Source organism: Equus asinus, chromosome 26, assembly GCF_041296235.1.
Source record: "Equus asinus isolate D_3611 breed Donkey chromosome 26, EquAss-T2T_v2, whole genome shotgun sequence".
Lineage (NCBI taxonomy): Eukaryota > Metazoa > Chordata > Mammalia > Perissodactyla > Equidae > Equus > Equus asinus.
Genome location: NC_091815.1, coordinates 29,742,941 through 29,762,561, shown reverse-complemented (window position 1 = coordinate 29,762,561; position 19,621 = coordinate 29,742,941). Strand labels below are relative to the sequence as shown.

At 54.4% G+C, this 19,621-nt stretch overlaps 1 protein-coding gene across 1 annotated transcript; it reads right to left on the bottom strand.

Moving 5' to 3' along the window:
* Window positions 1-170: 170 nt before the first annotated feature.
* CEACAM19 (CEA cell adhesion molecule 19) lies at window positions 171-15,759 on the bottom strand. The gene is made up of 7 exons (XM_014831734.3): window positions 14,402-15,759; window positions 13,435-13,803; window positions 7,233-7,383; window positions 4,019-4,065; window positions 2,979-3,064; window positions 2,305-2,358; window positions 171-1,563 (listed from the first exon to the last, which is right to left on the bottom strand). The coding sequence occupies exons 1-7, from the start codon at window positions 14,844-14,846 to the stop codon at window positions 1,510-1,512; spliced, it is 1,206 nt and encodes a 401-aa protein (XP_014687220.2). The 5' UTR covers window positions 14,847-15,759; the 3' UTR covers window positions 171-1,509.
* Between the last annotated feature and the right edge of the window lie 3,862 nt (window positions 15,760-19,621).

Sequence of the window (19,621 nt, the reverse complement as noted above, 5' to 3'; positions counted from 1 at the left end):
CAGAGGACCCCGGCCTGGGGTGTCCTGAGAGGTCTGGGGATGGCCAAATCCCTCACAGTGAGTATTTGCATCCTGAATTTCGAGAGAGGCAACTTCTCTTCCTGCCAATTCTTCCTCAGCCTCTCTAATAATTTCCTTTGGCTGCTGTAACAAATGGTCACGAATTGAGTGGCTTAAAACAACACGGATTTATTCTCTTACGTGCTGGAGGTCAGAAGTCCCAAATAGGTCTCCCCGGGCCCACATCAAGGTGTCAGCCGGGCTGCATGGCTTTCTGGAGGTTCCCTGGGGACAATCTGTTTTCTTGCCTTCTCCAGCTTCTAGAAGCTTCTGCTCCTGGCCCCTTTCTGTCTTCAAAGCCAGCGAGGGCCAGTGGAATCTCTCTCACACCAGATCCCTCTGACTCTGTGCTGCCTCTGCTTCTGGTCCCTTCCTCCATCCGCCCCGCCCCATCGCCCTCCCTTTCCCCTTTCCTTCCTCTGTTCTCTACCACCTTGGCCTCCTTGAACACACCAGGCACACCCCTACCCCAGGGCCTTTGCACTTGCCATTCTCTTTGCCCAGAATGCTCTCCCTGGATCCCCACATGGCTTCCTCCTCTCCTCCTTCAGGTCTTGGCTCATCGTCCCCTTCTCAGTGAGGCCTTCTCTGCCCTCCCTATTTAATAACCTCCATCCCCCAACACTCCCACCCACCTCCTCTCTTTATTTTCCCAGTGCACTTATCACTACACAACACACCACGACGGTTAGTGATTTATTTCGTTTCCTGACTCTCTCTCCTGCCAGAGTGTCCGTCTGGGAGAGCAGGAGGTTTTGTCCATTTCCTTCCCCGGCTAAGCTGTGGGATCTAGAATAGTGTGTGGCCCACAGCCTCTTTGTTGCTGACTGAATGAATAAAGTAAGGGGTGGCAGACTGGGCCAGCATTTGGGAGCAGGGGTGGGGGGAGTAGAGAAGGGATGGATCTGCCCAAGAGGGGAAGGGGTCTGGCAGCCGGGGTCACTGGCGGACCTTGACCTCTGGGGTGTGTGTGGTGGGGGCGGGGGCTGCCTCGTCCCTGGGGAAGGGGCTCTGAGGGCAACCGGCAGAGTCGGGGTGGAGTGTTGTGGGCCAACAGTTGGGAGCCCAGCCAGGTGGGCGCCTGTGAGGCCCGGCTGGAGGCAGGCCCAAGACCACCCTCCCTGCCCCGAAATAGCTGGATGCGGGGCTTTGGGGCGGGGGCGGTAAGAGCTGGCTTTTTGCAGGCACGCGGCCCAGGCCAGGGTGCTGGCAGGACCAGTCTGAAGGGCGAGTCGCACACTCAGAGGGGGAGCGAGGAGCTGGGCCCGTCACGGTCTCCTGTCCCTCACCCAGGACGCCTGCCCAGTGCCACACTGAGTCTCTGGCCGGGTCCACCTTGTCAGCCCCACAGCCCCGATGGCCTGGTCCTGTTGGGTCTGCGGTGTCACTTTTCTGCAGGTGCGAGGCCCCCAGGGGACGGCCGAGGCTTTGCCTGGCCCGGGACCCCCTTCAGGGGGCTGGCACCAGCTGGCAGTAAGGGGCAGGGTCGGGGTTCAGCAGGTCCTGGGGGGAGGGGGAGGGGAAAGAGAGAGAGGGATTGTTACTGGGGGGGAGAGATGGAGAGGAGCCAGGTAGAGACAGGGAGAGAAACACACACCGAGGGAATGGAAGACCCAGGTGGAAAGCGAGAGGGACACTCGGAGGGACCGACAAGCCAGACAAACGGGTGGACGCAGAGGGACAGAGATGAAGAGACAGCAGAGACAGAGACACAGAAAGGGAGAGAGGATGAGAGAGACAAAGAAACAGAGATGTGAAGAGATGCAGAGAAAGAGAGAGAGAGAGAGAGGCGAGAGGACCTAGAGAGCCAGAGAGAGAGAGAGAGACCCCAGAGGGGAAGAGAGACCCACAGAGACAGGTGGACAGTGACAGACAGGGACACTGAGAGGGAGGCAGAGATCCAGGGGCAGACAGGAGGGGCGAAGCAGGGCTGAGACCCAGGCCCAGGAATGGGCCCCTGTGGTGTGATGGGGTTCAACTTGGGTCCTGACCTGCTGTGTGACCCTGGGCAGGGCCCTCCCCTCTCTGGGCTTCGTTTCCTGCTGTGCAAATGCACAGCCTTGGCATCCCTTTACAAGGAGGAAAGTGCATCCCCAAGAGGGGAAAGGACTTGCCCAGGGTCCCTCAGCGAGGCTGGGATGGCTCCCCGGGGAGCTGCAGACCCCGAGGGGGGCTCAGTGAGGACCCCTCCCGCCCCGGCTCCAAGGGGTCCCCCACCCGCCCTCCCGCCTCCCAGCTCCACACCTGGTAGTGGTGGCTCTCTGGCTCCGGTGGCGGGGGCAGGGGGACGGCTGGGGGCTGTAAGGGAAAAACACAGGTGAGCCAGGCCCCTGGCACCCCGACACCCGCCAACCTTTGACCTTTGGGGTCAGGACAGACCCGCACTCCAAGTCCCCATGGTCCATCCCTGCCCGGGAGGCCTCTGGTCAAAGCGACTTAACCTCCCTGTGCCTCAGTTTTCTCTTCCGAGAAATGGGTCTGCGGGCACTGCATTGTGGGGGGCGCGGCCCGGGGTCAGACAGTCACGCCATTATCGCCCCACCTGCCATCAACGCCTGTGGCTCTAAGCTTATAGTCTCAGCTTCTTAAATTTCTCTTCTGATTTAATTCTTATTTTTATCCACCCTTGATATTATCCCCTGATGATAAGAGGAATATCTGCTCAATGCAGAACGTGCGGACACGGACAAGAGGGAAATTAAAGCCGAGATGTCTGCCGCCGCGCCCAGACACAAAGGCTCTTCCTGGTGTGCTGGTCCCTTCCAGATATTTTCCTGATGGTTTTTTGAAATAGGGAGCATCCTCGAGAGAGAGTCAGTTCCCAAACTGTGTGACAAGGCACCCTGGGGCGCCTCAGCCACCTCAGAGGGGAGGCCCAGGGTGGAAGTGGGATGTAGGGCAGAGGGCCGGGGGCTCACCGTGGCCATGTTCATGAGCCCCGTGTCACTGAGGGGGGACACCAGGAGGACTGGAGACGGCATCACTTCATAGATGTTGTTGTCACCTGAAGCAGAGGACAGGAACCGGCTGACAGGTGGCTCACCGGCCCACTCTGGCTGCTGTCAACATTCACTTATTCATTCAACTAACATTTGTGCAAAGCCCTCTTCTCGGCCAGCCCCGTGCTGGGCACACAGCAGGGACTGAGGGGGCGCTGGCCCTGTCATCCTGGGGCTCGCCGTCCAGGGGGGAGACAGACCCGTCCCCAGGTAGGGACGACCCAGAGTGGGCAGGGCTGGGACGGGGGAGCCCAGGAGGCTGCTGGAGAGAGTCAGGGAGGGCTTTCTGGAGGAGGGGACATCTGAGACTGGAAGGAAGTGAGAGCTGTGCAAAAGCAGGAGTGGGTGCATCCAGGGGCCTGGCGGCGGGAGAGCCGGCCGCATTTGAGGAACCATAACTTGTCGTCTGGTCTGTCCGAATCTCGTATATATAAAAGTTTCGTTTCCCAGGGTGGGGAGTGTTACGTGGGAGAGATGAAGCCGGGAAAGACAGTGGAGACTAGCAGACGGGGGGCCCTCAAGAGCCACGTTAAGGAGCCTGCACTTTGTCCTAAGGGCGCTGGGGAGCCATGGAGGGCCTTTGAGCAGAGGAGGGCCAGGGTCAGAGCTTTAGAAGCACCGTGCCCAGGGATGGGTGGGAGGCCAGCCTGGGGGCTGAGAGATGGGCAGGCATCTGGGTGTGGGGATCCAGCTGAGATGGAGCCCGGGGTGGGTTGTGGCCTGTTGGTGGACAAATGTCACCTGTGACTGGGGACGGGAGTGCCCGCCACTGAGAAAAGGAGGAACTGTAGGTTTGGGGTAAGCGCTGATGTGCCCGCAATCTGTGGGCAAGGCCTGGGTGGGGCGGGAGATGGGGAGGCCCGGAGTGGGAGGCACCAGGGGGTCTGTGGCTTGTGGGGGGAAGAGGAGGGAGCCCCCGGGGGGGGGGCTGGGTAGTGAGACGGGGACCGTGGGCTTACCAGGGTTACGACGGGGGCCCAGCTCCCGCTTCTCCGTTGTCGTCATCCTGGGGGCAGATGGAGGGGCCGACGTCAGGCGGGTGGAGAGAGACCAGAGCAGCTGAAAGCCCCTCAGACCCCAGAGCAAGAGATGGCCCCTGCCCTCCCATCTCCGCCTCTTCTCCTATCACGCCAGCCAGACAGCCCTTCCTCAGTTTCCCCGGCCGTGGCCTTACGCCGCCTTACGTTTCCTTGACATCATCGTTTACACAGACCATCCAGATTCTGCTCCATCCACCCGTTTCATGATTCCCTTCCTATTTCTCTTCAAGTCGGCTCTTTTGAACCCTTATTTTAAAAGGACAGAACAGCACTACAGCAAATTCATTAATTCAGTAAATAAATATTTACGGAACCCCGACCGTGGGCATCGTTGAAGGCACTGGGGGCACAGCTGGGAACAAGGCCGACAAAGACCCCTGGGCTCCAGGAGCGGATGCTCTACTGGGGGGAGACAGAGAGAATTCGAATAAACGATGGGATGTTTATTCGAGCATCCCCGGGAAGGTGATGTTCAAGCAAAGGCCAGAAGCAGCCAAGGGGACCAGCCGTGCAGAAATCATGGAAGAGAATTCCAGACAGAGGGAACAGCCTGTGCAAAGGCCCTGAGGCAGGAGTGGGAACAGCAAGGAGAGGAGTGTGGCCGAGGCGGAGAGTGTGAGAGGGAGAGTGGGAAGAGGTGAGGTCAGGCAGGTGGAGGGGGCAGTAGACTGAGCCGGGTCTGGTGTCCACGGTGAGGACCGTGCCCTTGCCTCGGAGGGACCTGAGCTGACTGATTTTCACAGGATCTCTCTGGCTGCTGAACAGGGAAAGACTGTGGGGGCAGGAGCTGAATCCGGAGACCTGCCGGAAGCTGTTACATTGTAAATGGAAAGAGGACTCCTTCCTACAAGACATAAGCAGAAAGTCTCCGGGAAATTCAAGGAAAGTCAAACAATGGTTTCAATTTGTAACTCGATACTCTTGCCGATTTTCTCTTGGCAAAAGCTGCCGAGTCTTCAAACCTCCTTACAGGCTGGCTAGGACCAGCTGGAGACTTTCATTTGCCACAATCAGCATAATACCAAGAGAATAAAAAAAAGGAATTTTTGCATCAGGTGATTCAAAGACTTGAAAAATATCATAACCATTAAAAAAAACCTTTCTATTTGGAAGTAATTCAAACTTATAGAAACATTGCCAAAATGGTACAAAGAACATCTGTATAATATTTACTCATTGTTTTTCTTGCCCATCGTTTTTATTCCATTTACTTTATCGTTTGCTGGCTCGCTCCTTCTCTCTTTCTCCCATGCATATGTATTATTATGATTATGATTATGATTATTGTTTCGTGTGTGAGGAAGATTGTCCCTAGCTAACATCTGTGCCCATCTTTCTCTATTTTACGTGGGACGCCGACACAGCATGGCTTGATGAGCGGTGCCAGGTCTGCACCCAGGATCTGAACCCGCGAACCCTGGGTGGCTGACGTGGAGCCCACGAACTGAACCACTGCACCAGGGGGCCGGCCCCCATATTGTTTTCCCTGAACCGTGTGAGGGTAAGTTGCGCGCATCACGGCCCTTCACCCCTAAATACTCCCACAGATTTAAATACTTCCATTTTGTGTTTTTTACACCCCAGGGCCCAGAATGCCACAGCAGGTGGCCTCCAGCTCCGTCCGTGCTCGAGAATCTTTGAGATTCTTGGAGAACCCCTGGCTGCAGTAGGAAGGAAGCTGGTCAGAGGGGCGGGACACATGGAGTCTAGCTCTGGTTCTGGAGCTTACAAGTCACTCAGGTCTGGGCTTCTATCCCGGGAACCCCTTGCCATTCACGGGCCAGTTCTATGCCATCTGGCAAATGACTTCATGTCTCTAAGCCTTAGTTTTTTTCTAGAGACCATGGCAAACTATGGCCCGAGGGCCAAATCCACCCCAGCACCTCTTGTTGCACCACCTGTGAGCTACGAAGGACGTCTACCAGGGATGGCTTACGTGCCTCCACTACCTTTGATATGACCATGGCAGACATTACTAATCAATCACAGCATCTTCTCCCACCGAACTTGGACGTGACCTCCAACTCCTTTCTCACCAAGCTCTCTAGCACCTAGAACGGTGCCTGGCACACAGTAGGCCCTCAACCAAGATGTGTTGACTGCTTTACTGATCAGAATTGGGCTGGGAGGTGGAAGCTGTTTGCCACCCCTACAATAGAGCATGTCGGGAGAAAGACAAGGAGAATGATGAAGGTCAAGAAACCACCGCACAAGAGCTGAAGGAGGAGACAGAATTGCTGCCTTCATTTTCCGGGGATGATGGAGTGGCAGAAAAATTAGACATCTTTTTTGCAACAGGCTCCGAACCAAGGTCAGGAGAGAACGTTCTGAAGAGGCTGGTCTCATGAGGAAGGAATTTTTCTTGAGTGGACTGTCCCTTGGGGAAACAGAGTTCCCCAATTTCCCCCCACACAGAAGTGGGCACCATCTGATGGCTCTGCCTGCCCACTGTCCACCCCACTTCTTTGGGAACAGCATCTGGCTTTCCTTTGGGGAACCCCTCCCCACTCTCAATCCTTTTGGTCATGAGGAGCTGGGTCTATTTCCAGCCCCGGGGCTGCGCAAATAGCCCAAGTTTGGCCAATCAGAGAATCCCAGCACCTAGCCACAGTGATTGATCCATGTGAGGACATGTGATTTAAGTTAATCCAGGGAGAGGCAGCCCCTGGGCTTTTGTTGGAATGATCGGGAACAAGGTGCAGTCTTTCCTCTGCCGTGGTGAGCTGGTGGGATAGAAGCCTGGAGCCCCTGGTAGCTATCTTGTCATATCACAAGGGGAGAACCTGCCCAAGGATGAAGCCACCATAGAGAGAAGCAGAGTTGAGAGGTGCATGGAGGAGTTTCTTGATAAAATCGAGTCCCTGGATCCAGCCATACCTGAAGCTCATGCACCATCAAAAGAACTTCCTAATTTTTTTGTCAGCCAGGTCATGGGTAGGGTTTCTGTCCCTTGCAATGCAGAATGCTGTCTAATACAGGATAGAAATATTCTTTTCATCTCAGGAGTTCCAAGATTTGATGAGATTGTGTATGAATCAGATGATGTGACTCGTGGAAGAATCAATCAAGGAGACCCAAGACAGGAGGGGGAGGAGAAAGAAGGGAAGGAGAGAGAGGCCTGGGGCCCCTGTACCTGTGGCTCTGGCTCCTCCAGCCTCTTGTCACCAGGATGTAGGCAATGATGCCAATGAAGAGGGACCCGGCAGCAAGAGATCCAATGATGATGGCGGCCATGATCCCAGCACTCATAGGCAGTTGTGTAATGGGCAGCTCCTGATGCTTTTCTGAGGGGTACGAAAGAGAGAGAGAGAGAGAGGACTATGTGATGTCTTGGGGGCCTTGGTGAGGAAGACTGGCTCTGAGCTAACACTTTTGTTGCCAATTTTCCTCTTTTTGCTTGAGGAAGACTGGCCCTGAGCTAACATCTGTGCCCATCTTCCTCTATTTTGTATGTGGGACGCCTACCACAGCGTGGCTTGATGAGCAGTGTGTAGGTCCACACCCGGGATCCAAACCCGCAAACCCCGGGCCGCCAAAGCAGAGTGCACAAACTTAACCACTGCGCCCCCAGGCCCGCCCCTCAATATATCTTTTTTGAGGGGACACCATTCAACATACAACACCTCCCAGGCCTGGTTCCCTCTCATCCTGGAGAGTCTTTGAGCTCCTCAGCATCCTTTGGTCTGTTCCTTTTCTGCTTAAATCAGCCAGAAGCAGCTTCTGCTGTGGCAGCAAGAACTCTTCCAATTTACACGATTAAGCATCCTCTTTTGAGGACTTGTTACATTTTCTGCTCCTTATGATAGACGGCGAGCTTGTAAAGATGGGGCCTGTCAGTCACTGCATTTTGCAAAAAGTTGACCTCAACAGAATCTCCCTCCCCACACGCTCCTCTGTGACGTGATCTGTCCTTCTCTGATCCAGCAGATGGGTCCGGTCCCCTCCATTGAACCTGGGCCAACCTTACTGACTCACTTGTAATCCAAAGAATGCAGTGTAGGCGACACAGGTCGGGAGAAGCCATACGGTTTTTGCCTTGGTCTTTTGGGACATTCGCTCTCCACCGGCTCTCCCTCGGAACCCGGCCGCCACGTTGTGAGGAAGCCCAAACGGTCCCACCGGTGAGGCCACGTGACAATGGTCCCGTCACAGCGCCGGCCGACAGCCAGCACGAGCCGCCGGACGTGTGAGCGGAGACGCCTCTGGACGTCTCCAGCCTCCAGCATTCGAGCCAAACTCAGCCTTTCAGTCTTCTCCTCGGGGACCCCAGACATCACGAAACAGGCCAACCATCCCTGCCGTGCCCTGTCTGATTTCCTGATCCCAGAAATCCTGAATGGAGTAAAAATGGTTGTTTTCTATCACCGAGTTTGTTCCGCGGCAAGAAGTGACTAGAACAGAGCCCCACCTTCTGTTTCTTCTTCCAGGATTGACGGTTTTCTTTCTGGCTCTTCTCTTCGCCGGTCTCTGGGGCCGCCGACACTCAGTTCGACTAATAAGCCATCCTCCGGGCTTGACCAGATTTATCCCTGTGGATCTTTGATGGGACGCAGCCACATGTGAAAAGTGCCAGACCGTGTACAAAAATAGAATTCTGACCCGCGGCCTGCAGCCAGCTGCCTAGGAAACCAACCCTCTGACACACAGCGCAGGAAGCCAGGCTGCTGTAGGAAGCCGGGTGTATTTCTAGTTCAACCCAGGAAGCTAAAGGGTAATTTTGGTGACAATCAGCCCCAAATGGCCAGGACTTGGTTAATAACTGATAGCTTCCCTAATTCTTGTCCCTGCTTCTAACTTAGGGCCAACCAGAGGCGGCTAAACGTGGACCCTCACGGATCACATAGGACGCCCGGCTTCTAGGCAGCCCACCTGCCCCTTCCCCACGCCGACAGCCTCCGATCAGGGCGCATCTGAGCCTCCCCTTTCCCACCGTGATGCTCCCATTCCCCTGCCTGCATTTAAGTCTCTCGACAACCTGCTTTGCTTTTCTCATTTGCTCGTCTTTGTCCATCTCCACAGCTTCAAAGGCAGCAGCTCCCACAGATTTGTCAAAGCCACGTGCACAACGAGCCTGTGGTGGGAGGTGTCGCTGGGACCCCCATTTCACAGACGTGGAAACGGGGGCTCTGGGAGGTGTGGTCTTCTGCTGAAGGTTGTATTGCTGGCAAGGACGAAACCCCACGACACCATCTGGGATGAGTTACTTAAACGCTCTGTGCCTCAGTTTCCCCACCTGTATAGTGGGGATCGTCACGCCGTGGCTGGTAGGATGCAGAAGGTAAATGCGTGTGAAGCATTCCGCACATGGTCAGTAAAGAGGAGTCAGGCTCTGTAATTAGCCGCCTCGGGTGTCAGAGGGCCCAGAAGGATTTGAGGAGCCCGTGCAGGTTGCTTGAAGGCCCCAAATCTCCCAGACCAGATTTACAGGACAATAGCCACCCGCTGTGAATGACTGCCAAGGCAGTTCCCCGCCCCCATAGCTTGCTGTTCTCCACGGGGACCCCTCGGTGCTCCCCTGGGCGTCCCTGTGAGGGTCTGAGGAACAGCCAGGTGGCAGAGGGGCCAGGGGCCCAGACCCGGCTGGAGCCTCGGCTCTCCCGGCCCAGCGGCTGCCTGCAGGGTTCCTGTGGGGATGGAACGAGGTGAGGTTGGCAAGGTGCATAGCCTGGAGGTGCCTGGCATGTCATTCGTGCTCCCCGGATGGGAGATGGCGGGACGGACACTAAGGATGAGCACCCTGCACCGGGCACCAGGGGATTCCTGGTGAAAAAAATGAGAATGAAGATCTGTTGTGGTTATTAAATAGAGACGGCAGGTGCTGAGTGCTGGCTCGTCTTCCCAGCCCTGATCCCCAGGCCCCAGCTCCCCATCCTGTGTGTCCTGCATCCCATCCCCGTGGACAACGGGTGGACGCTTGACACCAGGGCAGGCAAACCTCAGGCCAGGCTGGGCCAACCGGATCCTCTCTCCTTCTGTCTGTCTGTCTGCCTCTCTCTCCCTCCAGCTCCCTATCTTTCTGTCTCTGCCTTTGGAAGAAGACATTCAGAATAGGCAAAGAATCAGCAACAATCTTCCTCAAGGACAAAGAGGAAGATTGGCAATGGATGTTAGCTCAGGGCCAATCTTCCTCACCAAGAAAAAAAGAAAAAAAAAAGGAATATGCAAAGAAGCCTGGGCTGACACCCTGCTTAGTATGGGCCTCTGAGGGTCCACAAGGTGCCCCCTACTTGGAGCCAGTTGTAAGCCAGTCCTTACAGTCTGAGCCTGTGGTGCCGGCCTCCTGGGGTGCTCCTGCTTGCTCTCCTGCCTCACTCACACTGGCCTCCTACCAGCTCAGCTCATGGGCCCCACAGCTTCCTGCCACAGGCCCTTTGCACAGGCTGGGCCCTCAGCCTGAACACCTCCCAGAGCTCCTTTCCCCTCGACTTAGCACTGCTGTCATTCAGGCTCGGTTGAAGGATCGCTTTTCCAGGGCACCCTCCCCGATCCCCCGGACGGCTCTCCTACTTACAATCTCATAATCCTGTGCTTTCCTTTCCTCCACAGTCCTGTCACCGGTCACAGTGATCTATTTTTGCGTGTGTGTGGTTATTTAGTTAATTTCCATCTTCCCCCCTGGGCCGTGAGCCCCTGGAGGGCAGAGTTAGGGCTGCCTGGGTCCCCGCTGTGTCCCCAGCCCTGCTCAGTCCAGGCCGGACTCAGAGGAGGCTTGAGGAGGAGGCCCGTGGGGAGCATTTGCTGAAAAAATGAGTAAATGAGCGATTTAGCACCTGCAGAGCCCAGCTCTGCCACGGGTCGATGAGGTGCCGCCTGACATTCAGGAGGTGCCTTAACCACTGAGCCTCAGGTTCCTCCTGGATAAAATGGAGACTCTGCCCGTCCTGCGCCCCGTGGGTGTTAGGCTGTGAATCAGATCCTGCCCCGTTTTAAACCCTCTAGTGCCTTCTTGTTAGCTTCTCCACAGCCTACAGGCCTGGTCCCTGTGTGCCTCTCAGACCCTCCTCCTAATACCCACCTTGCTCACTGCCTGACAGCCATGGCGTCCTTCTTTCTACGCTTTGAACACATCGAGCTAATCCTGCCTCAGGGCCTTTGCACTTGCTATTTCCTCTGAAAGGAGCTCTCGCCTCACTGAAATCTGCAGGGCTCCCTTCCCTCCCTCGGCTCAGATGTCACTTCTTCAGTGAGGCCTCCTTGATGACCTTCCATCCCAGATCACATCATCCTGGTTAAATTTTTTTTTTTTTTTACTGGGCAAGTCATAACCTTCCTGTGCCTCAGTTTCCTCATCTGTAAAATGGGTCTAATAATATCACTCGCCTCCGCCAAGGCTGCAATAAGGATTAAATGAGTCACGATAGGTAAAGCTGGCACGTGACAAGCACTGAATAATGTTAGCTATGACGATTATTGTCACTGTCTCTCTCTCTGAAACACGGTCTTAATTTATGATTTGCATGTTCATTGTCAGCAGCCCACATCGGAATGAAGGGAGGGAGATTTTTTCCCCCTTTCTCTGCTTTGAAAGGAAGTGGTCAAGCTCCCAGACTCTGGCACGGTGATTTCATGGATCAAATCCCAGCTCTACCACTCCCTTTGCCTCAGTTTCCCATCTGTAAAATGGGGATGATGATGGCGTTTGTGTCGTGGAGGGTTTTTGCTTTTTTTTAAGTTTTCATTATTTACAGTATTTGTTTGTTCAACAAACATGGCTTGAGAATGTATCATGTCTCACACTGTGGCTGATGAAAGGATGTCGTTAGTGCCATGGAGTCAATTCCGACTCCAGACAATTCCGACAGCAGAGCGGAGCCTGCCTGGTCCTTCTGGGCCACCCTCTCCCCTTCCAGCGCTCGATCAGACACGCCCTGCTGCTGTTTATAGGGTTTTCATGGCCAATTTTTTCAGGAGTGAGTGGCCAGGTCCTTCTTCCTGGTCCATCTTAGTCTGGAAGCTCCACTAAGGCCTGTCACCACGGGGGACCCTGCTGGTGTTTGAAATCCTGGTGACACAGCTTCCAGCATCGCAGCCACACGCGGCTCCCGCAGCGTGACAACCGACCGACAGAAGGGTGGTGTGGTTCCCTGACCAGGAGACGAACCCAGGTCGTGGTGGTGAGAGCCCCAAATCTGAACCACGAGCCCCCCAGGGCTGGTGATAAAAGGACGACCATGTTCTATTTCTCTCACTTTGAAGAAATACTGTTCTCATGAGACCGAACTGTGAACTGATGACTTAGATCACACTGTGGACATCACACAGGTCAAGGGTGAGCAGAGTCCTCGGGGCACAGACGCGCTGAGTGACAGGTCAGCGGGGGGCGTTGAGAAGTGATGGCTCCCCCCTCGGCTTATCGAGATATAATTGGCACGTAACGTTTCACGGAGTTTGTAAAGATACAGATGAGTTCACAGAGGGCAGGGGTGACATTTGGCAATGTCTGGAGACATTTTTAGTTGTCACGACTGGGAGGGACCCTGCCAGCCTCTAGAGGGCAGAGGCCAAGGATGCTGCTAAACATCCCACGGTGCACGGAACGGCCCCCTACTCAAAGGATGAGCCAGTCCAAAATGTCAATAGTGCCCGGTGGAGAAACTATGCTCCAGGGCCAGTGTTCAGAACACTTGCTAGGGGGGCCAGCCCGGTGGTACAGCAGTTAAGTTTGCACACTCTGCTTCGGTGGCTCAGGGTTCACCGGTTTGGATCCTGGGTGGGGACCTACATAATGCTCATCAGGCCATGCTGTGGTGGCGTCCCACATAGAAGAACTAGAAGGACCTACAACTAGGATATGCAACTATGCACTGAGACTTTGGGGAGAAAAAAAATAGGAAGACAATTGGCAATAGATGTTAGCTCAGAGCCAATCTTCCTCAGCAAAGAAAAAAAAACCCACTCCCTGGTCCAAGAGATGTTGACGGTTGCTCTTGTCCACCCCCTCATCTCTAGTTTCTGCCCAGAGCGGATTCATCAATAAATACTTGACTTATGAACATAAAGATTGAATGATGCAGTGTATCCCTCAGGACCAGGCACAGCATAGGGGCTCAATAAATATTTCATTAATTAATGCAGGCAAGGAGTAAATGAGACGGCGCCTTCTCCAGGGCCGGTTTGGTGTCTGGCTCAAGGTAGGCATTCAATAACATCTCATGAGTTAATGCCGGTGAGGAGTAAATGATGTCCCCGGGGCCGGCACGCAGGAAGTCCTCAAGCAATGTGTGTTGGGGGGACGAAGGAGAGGATGGAATGGGGTGTTTGCACAGGGTCCGGCATGTCGTAGCTGCTCGCGATGCATCAGCCGCCCCACTGCCTCCCCCAGCGCCCACACTCACCGGCCACCTGAACCTCAGTCTTGGCCCGCATGGTCCAGGCGGGGTTGACGGTGACAGCGACCTGGTAGGTGCCGCTGTCGCCGGGCTGGGCGCGACGCAGCAGCATGGAGCCGTTGGGGAAGCCGACAATGTCTCGTTGCCCCATGGAGCTGCCGTCCCTCTGGGGCCGCTGCAGCCCCGGGATGTAGGTGAAGAGCCTCGTGCCGCCATAGGCATCCTCCCCCAGGTACCAGTTGAAGTCCTGGAAGGTTTCTGGGACGCCCTGGACAGACAGGAGAAGATCCTGGTTCTTTTGAGGGTGCTCTGGAATCTTCTGGATGCGGAGGGCAGCCCAGGAGCCTTGGGGGGCCCAGAGGACCAAGATGGAGGCTGCGAGGAGTTACAGGGGAGGCCTGAGATCAGAGATGTCAGACGGGGACCACGGTGTTCTCCTCCCTATAGGTTCTCATCTGGGGGCAAGGACTCTGCATGCTGAGATTGATTAGTGATGTCTGCCCTGGGTGCAGGAGTGGGAACCCAGGCACAAATGCCACAGATTTGCCATCCCCTTGCTTCAGAAGGTTTTTCTGCCCTGAGATGCCGTGTGGCCCGCTTCTAAATACATGGACTCTCTGAATTCATCCATCCATTCATTCATCTAACCAACGATTATATGCATATTTATTATTTATGCCATAATACCAATTGTGTATATGATATGTCTAAAGTTTTCCAGATTTCTAGGCACTGGGGATACAGCAGGCAATCAAATACAAATAAATTCCTGCCCTCATGGTCCTGACATTCTAGAACATTCCATAGGTAAAATGGGGATGGGATTGTGATTCTGCTGCCCCCCCTCCCCCCGCCACCTTACTCTCATAATTTTGTCTTTCCTGAGAGTCCCTCTCCTCTTCCAAGAGGAGACCTCAGCGTCCTGGCTAAGTCCCACCTTCTCTCGGCCCCCAGGGGTAGGTTTCCTCCTTACCTGAGAGCAGGAGGCCCTTTGAGAAGCGGCACTGGGCCCCCACGGGAGCCTCCATCTTGGCGTCCTGTGGAGATGCCAAGGGGTCACCTGCTGGGCATGGAGGGGGCCCGAGGGCTGGGCCCTGGCTGTCTGCAGTGGGCCAGCTCAGCGGGAACCTTGGGGGTCCCTCGGAGACATGGCCGAGGCCGGCGGAACCCCAGCGCCCACTTTCCGCAGGCTCCCGAGCTTCGCCCGTGCTGCCCGGGACGGATGCAGACACCGGCTGGACCAGTTTTCCAGGGTGGCTGTGAACTCCTTGGGGCTTCCTGGACTCCCTCAGCCTCTCCTTCCCACTCGGATGACTGGCAGTAGCAACAGCAGTAATTAGGACAACAGTCCGGGTGGCGTCTGGTTGAGCCATCCCCACAGGGCAGGCGGGCCCGACACGTGCCACCTTGTCCAGCATCCACCGTGCAGAACTGTTCCCACTTCACAGACGGGGAAGCTGAGGCTCAAGGAAAGAGGCAAGTCTCCCAGTAGGTGGAGATGGAAGTTGACCTGCGGTGGGCTCCCTCCAAAGCCCTTAGCGTAGTTATTCAAAAGCATCCCTTCATTCATTCATTCATTCAGTCAGTCAGTCATTTCAACACACACTCCCTATGCGCAGCCCTGAGCTGGGAGGTGCTGGGGAGACAGTGATGATTGGGACAGCTCCCTCTGGGCCCTCAGGACACAGTGGGGCTCACAGTTCTCTGTGTGGTGGTGGGGGACAGACCCATCCCCAGATAATGATGATCCAGGGTGACCAGCGCTGGGAGGGAGGGGGGTGGGGAGCGGGGCCTGGGAGGTGCCTCACTCAGCCTGAGGGCAGGGAGGGCTTCCTGGAGGAGGGGATGTCTGAGACCTGGAGTAGGATGAGGCAGATGGCGGGGTGGGGTGGGGTGTTCCGGGCAGCGTCAGCAGCACATGCAAAGGCGTGGAGGCAGAGACAGCCATCGAGGGGCGTTGAAGCTGCAAACTCCTGGCCAAGTGGGAGGGGATGTGCGGGGGTGAGGCTGGAGAAGCAGGAGGGCTCCATTGCGGTTTTGTTGAGCCGGGGCCTGGGTGATGGAGGGTCCAAGGTTTTGCCAGTACCATAGCCATGAGCCAGGTACGCCTATTAAACTACAAATTTAAGTTAATTAAAAGTCAATGCCTTAAAAACACTGACTTCCTCAAACTAGCCACTTGTGAGTGCTCAACGGGCCCTCCCTCTCGGGACCCTGCTCGAGGTTATTTTCCCCGGAGGTGTTTCCCATCCCCCACTTCCAAATGGTCCCTAACGCCTGGAAGGTTCCATGGCGGTGTTCACGGGGTCAGAATCCCTCCAGGATCTACCCTCAGTCCTTCTTGCTGCAGTTTTCAGACTTCCTCTGTCTGTCTGCCGAAGAGAGGCTGTTGCCAACCCTGCAATTATTTCCAAGAGTAGCCGCCCAGGAGAGAAAGCCTCAGTTTCCCCACACGGTCCTCGTTCTGATGGGAATTCCGTATGCGGCAGGAGCGGAGTTCAGCCCTCAAAGGGATTCTGATGGGATTCTGATGAACCCCAGGAGCAAAGGCTTTGCCAGCAGCGCGAGGCAGGGCATGGAGCAAAGCCGGTTATTCTGGATTTTCCAGTTCCTAAAGCTTCTCTCCCTCTCTCTCAAATAATGACTGATTCCTTTTGCGTTACTAAAAGAAAAGTCGAGGTTTATTAGAGAAAATTTAGACAGTGTGGACTCAAAGTAAGAGCGTAAAATTCAACCCTGTTCCAAACACGCAGAGAGAGTCACGGCTCATACCAGAGAGCCGGGCTCGCATCCTCCGACCTGCAGCCTTCATCCTCCCCAGAGGGCAGCCCTGATTGGTCCAGGCCTCCCAGGCGGTCCCACTCTTCTGGCCAGGGATTGGTTGAGCGATGGGCGGTGCTGGCCAATGAGACGCGAGGAGAGGCTGCTGGGGAAGCTCCCCGGGGATGCAGCGGGCTGTTTCTCTAGGTCTGGATCCGGCTGTGATGCTCAGCACTCAGCAGCCGTCTTGGCACCAGCCTGAGGAGGATGCCAACCTGTGGAGGAAAACAGAACAGCAGAGAACCAGAACCAGACCATCCAGTTTTTGGTTTTTAATCCCAGCCTGGGGAGTGGGGGTGGGAGGGGCTTTCTGCCCTTGGCCCCTGAAGCATCCTCGCCACCACGTTTTTGTATACTGACGGATTCTCTCATTGACTGGACTCTGCTCAGGTTCTTCTGAATTCTTTTCCCGCTACCCCCGCCTTTGAGATTTCTGTGCTCACCTCTGCGTTGTTCGATTTTAGCAAGAATCCTCCTGAGCCAGTTTAACCAGAACCCCCTACCCTTGATATGGAATCATCCTCCATATCTGATGGGATTCCTTACCCTCCACCAGGCCCCGGATGATGTCTGATCACCCTGGCCTGCCTCCAGCAAGATCCTGTTAGGTTGGTTTAGCCAGAATCCCCCCTTATCTTTGATGTGTCATCTTAGTAATTTTCCATCGACTGACTCCACTCTGCTCCTTGGCTAGACATCCCCACGCGCCCGTGCCTCTTCAGAGCTGAGCCCCAGCTCGCTCCCTCGCCCCAAGACCCCACTGCGGTGGTCCCTATACTCTGGCAATGCCCCTCCCCTCGAATAAAGCCTGCCGTCTCGTGCTTCAACAGGTGCCATTGAGTAATTTTTGTCTTTACCACTTAGAATATTATTTTTTCCTTTAACAATTCACCCATTCGTCCCTTCATGAATTTAACTGGTTCCTGAAAATCCTGCCACAGAGAGTTGGGGAAATGAAAACACTTTTTTTCTATAAAAATCTTAAATTATTTTTTTTCGTGGTGAAACACACATGCATTTACCATTTCAACCATTTTAAAGTGCACGGTTTAGTGACATTTAATACGCTCATGGTGTTGTTCAACCATCACCTCTGTCTAGTTCCAGAACATTCTTATCACGCCAAAGGGAACTTTGAACCCATTAAACAGTCACTCCCCACTCCCCCTCCCCCCAGGCCCTGGCCACTACTAGTCTGCTTTCTGTTCTATGGATTTACCTATTCTGGACATTTCATGTAAATGGACTCCTACAGTATGTGGTCTTTTGTGTCTGGCTTCTTTCACTCAGCAAAATGTTTTCAAGGCTCTTCCACATTGGAGCCTGGAGCAGCACCTCGTTCCTTTTTATGGCTGTATAATATTCCATTGTATGCACACACCCCATTTGATTTATCCGTTCACAGTGGATGGACATTTGGGTTGTTCCCACTTTTTGGTGAATTGGGCTGCCCTGAGCATTCAGGTCAAGTCTGTCCAAGTTCCTGTTTTCTGATTATCTACCAGGGAGGGGACTCCTGGGTCACTTCTTCATTTTTTACTAAGCTGGATTTCAGTAGCACAGGCATCTCCACCCCCCCAGAGCAATCTGTGGCCCGGAGGTTTCTGAGATGTTGCAGCAACTCAAGGCGGCTTGCGCCCCCCTTACTCTGGACAGCAGTGCAGGGGGAGGGTTTGGGGTGGTTTTAGCCCCTCCACCATCTCCATCAGAGCCTCCCTCCCCATTCTCCCATATGGGTAATGGTGGTTTTCTCCACCTTATGTGAAATTTATACAACACTTGTACCAAAACTCTGTCTCCTCGCTTGGCTCCCAGCGCCATGGAATTCACAGATCCGTCCCCCCCAGACAGCTCGTCGCACCCATGGCTGGTAGGAACCGAGATGGCCAGGACTTCTCTGGGGGACCGTCTGTCAATATCCATCACAACGACAGGGGAACACGCTCTCTGATCCAGCGGCTCACCTCCAGAGTGTGTCCCGATACCCAGGCTGGGTGTGCAAGGTCATTCACCACCACACCGTCACAGGAAAAGGGCAGAAACGGTACAGAAGTGCGTCCACAGGGACCTGGTCAAAAACGTCCTGGACGTCCCCCTCTGGAGTACCACGTGGCTCTAAAAAGACTAAAGAGACTCTCTCTGAATTTCCAGAAACCTTCAGTAACGAAAGCAAGGTGCAGAACAGTGTGTATATGTTACCTACCGTGGGAGAAAAAAATATATATATATATTTGGTGTCTGCGTCAATAAACTTGCCCGAAAGTAGTGCCACGGTTCTCCTCGGTGGAGCAGGAGCCCAGGATGGGAGAGGCAGGTGGAAGAATGGGTCCCCTAAGACATCCAGGTCCTACTCCTGGAACCTGTGAATATGTTCCCTTACATGGCAAAAGGGACTTTGCAGACGTGGTTAAGGATCTTGAGTTGGGAGGTTACCCTGCACGGTCCCGGTGGGCCCTAAATGTAATCACGAGTCCTCAAAAGGGAAAGAGGGAGGCAAGGAGGTCAAAGGAGGAACGAGGCCCTGGGATGCTGGGCTGTGAGCCAAGCAATGCAGCCAGCTTCGAGAAGCTGGAAAAGGCCAGAAAGGATTTTCCGCTGGGGCCTCCAGAAGGAACACAGTCCTGCCCACGCCTTAAGTTTAGCCCTGGAAGACTCACTTCAGATTGCTTTCTTTCTTTTTTGGTGAGGAAGATTGGCCCTGAGTGAACATCTGTGCCCATCTTCTTCTATTTTGTATGCGGGATGCGACCACAGCGTGGCTTGATGAGCTGTGTGTAGGTCCGCGCTCGAGATTTGAACCCGCAAACCCCAGCCCGTGGGAGCGGAGGGTGAGAACTTAACCACCACGCCACTGGGCGGGCCCCTCACTTCCAATTTCTGACCTCCAGAACTGGAAGAGATTAATTTTGTGGTTTTCGAGCCACTAAGTTCGTGGTAGTACAATTCCACCATCAAAAGTGTACCTTCCAATGGTTTTTGGTGTATTACATTATTAATTTTTAAAAATTGTGGGGAAACAGAGATGACAAAAAATTTGCCATCTTAGCCCATTTTTAAGTGCACAACCTAGTGGCATTAATTCCACTCAGATGCTGTGCAATTATCCCCTTGCAAAAGAACGGCGCTGGACCCTTAGCTCATATCCGATGTGCAAAGCAACTCAAAATGGGCCCCTGACGATTTTTCCTAACTTTTGACTCGGGGATGCTTATCTATTACCTAGTTAAAAATAATGAAAAAGAGAGAGAAAAATAAGATGCGCTGGGGACTCGTGTTCTCCTTGCCTTCTTGATTCAGGTTCCTGCCTCCACGGCTCTGATTCTGATCCATGAGGTGGCCAATCAGCCTCTCCCCAATTCCCCCCAAAAGACCC

Coding starts and splice junctions, on each gene's coding strand:
- CEACAM19 (XM_014831734.3), bottom strand. CDS start 14,846: ATGCTGGACAAGGTGGCACGTGTCGGGCCCGCCTGCCCTGTGGGGATG. Junction 4,066..7,232: donor TGGAGGAGCCAGAGCCACAG/GTACAGGGGCCC, acceptor ATCTGCCCCCAG/GATGACGACAACGGAGAAGC. Junction 1,564..2,304: donor CAGAGAGCCACCACTACCAG/GTGTGGAGCTGG, acceptor CCCTCCCCCCAG/GACCTGCTGAACCCCGACCC.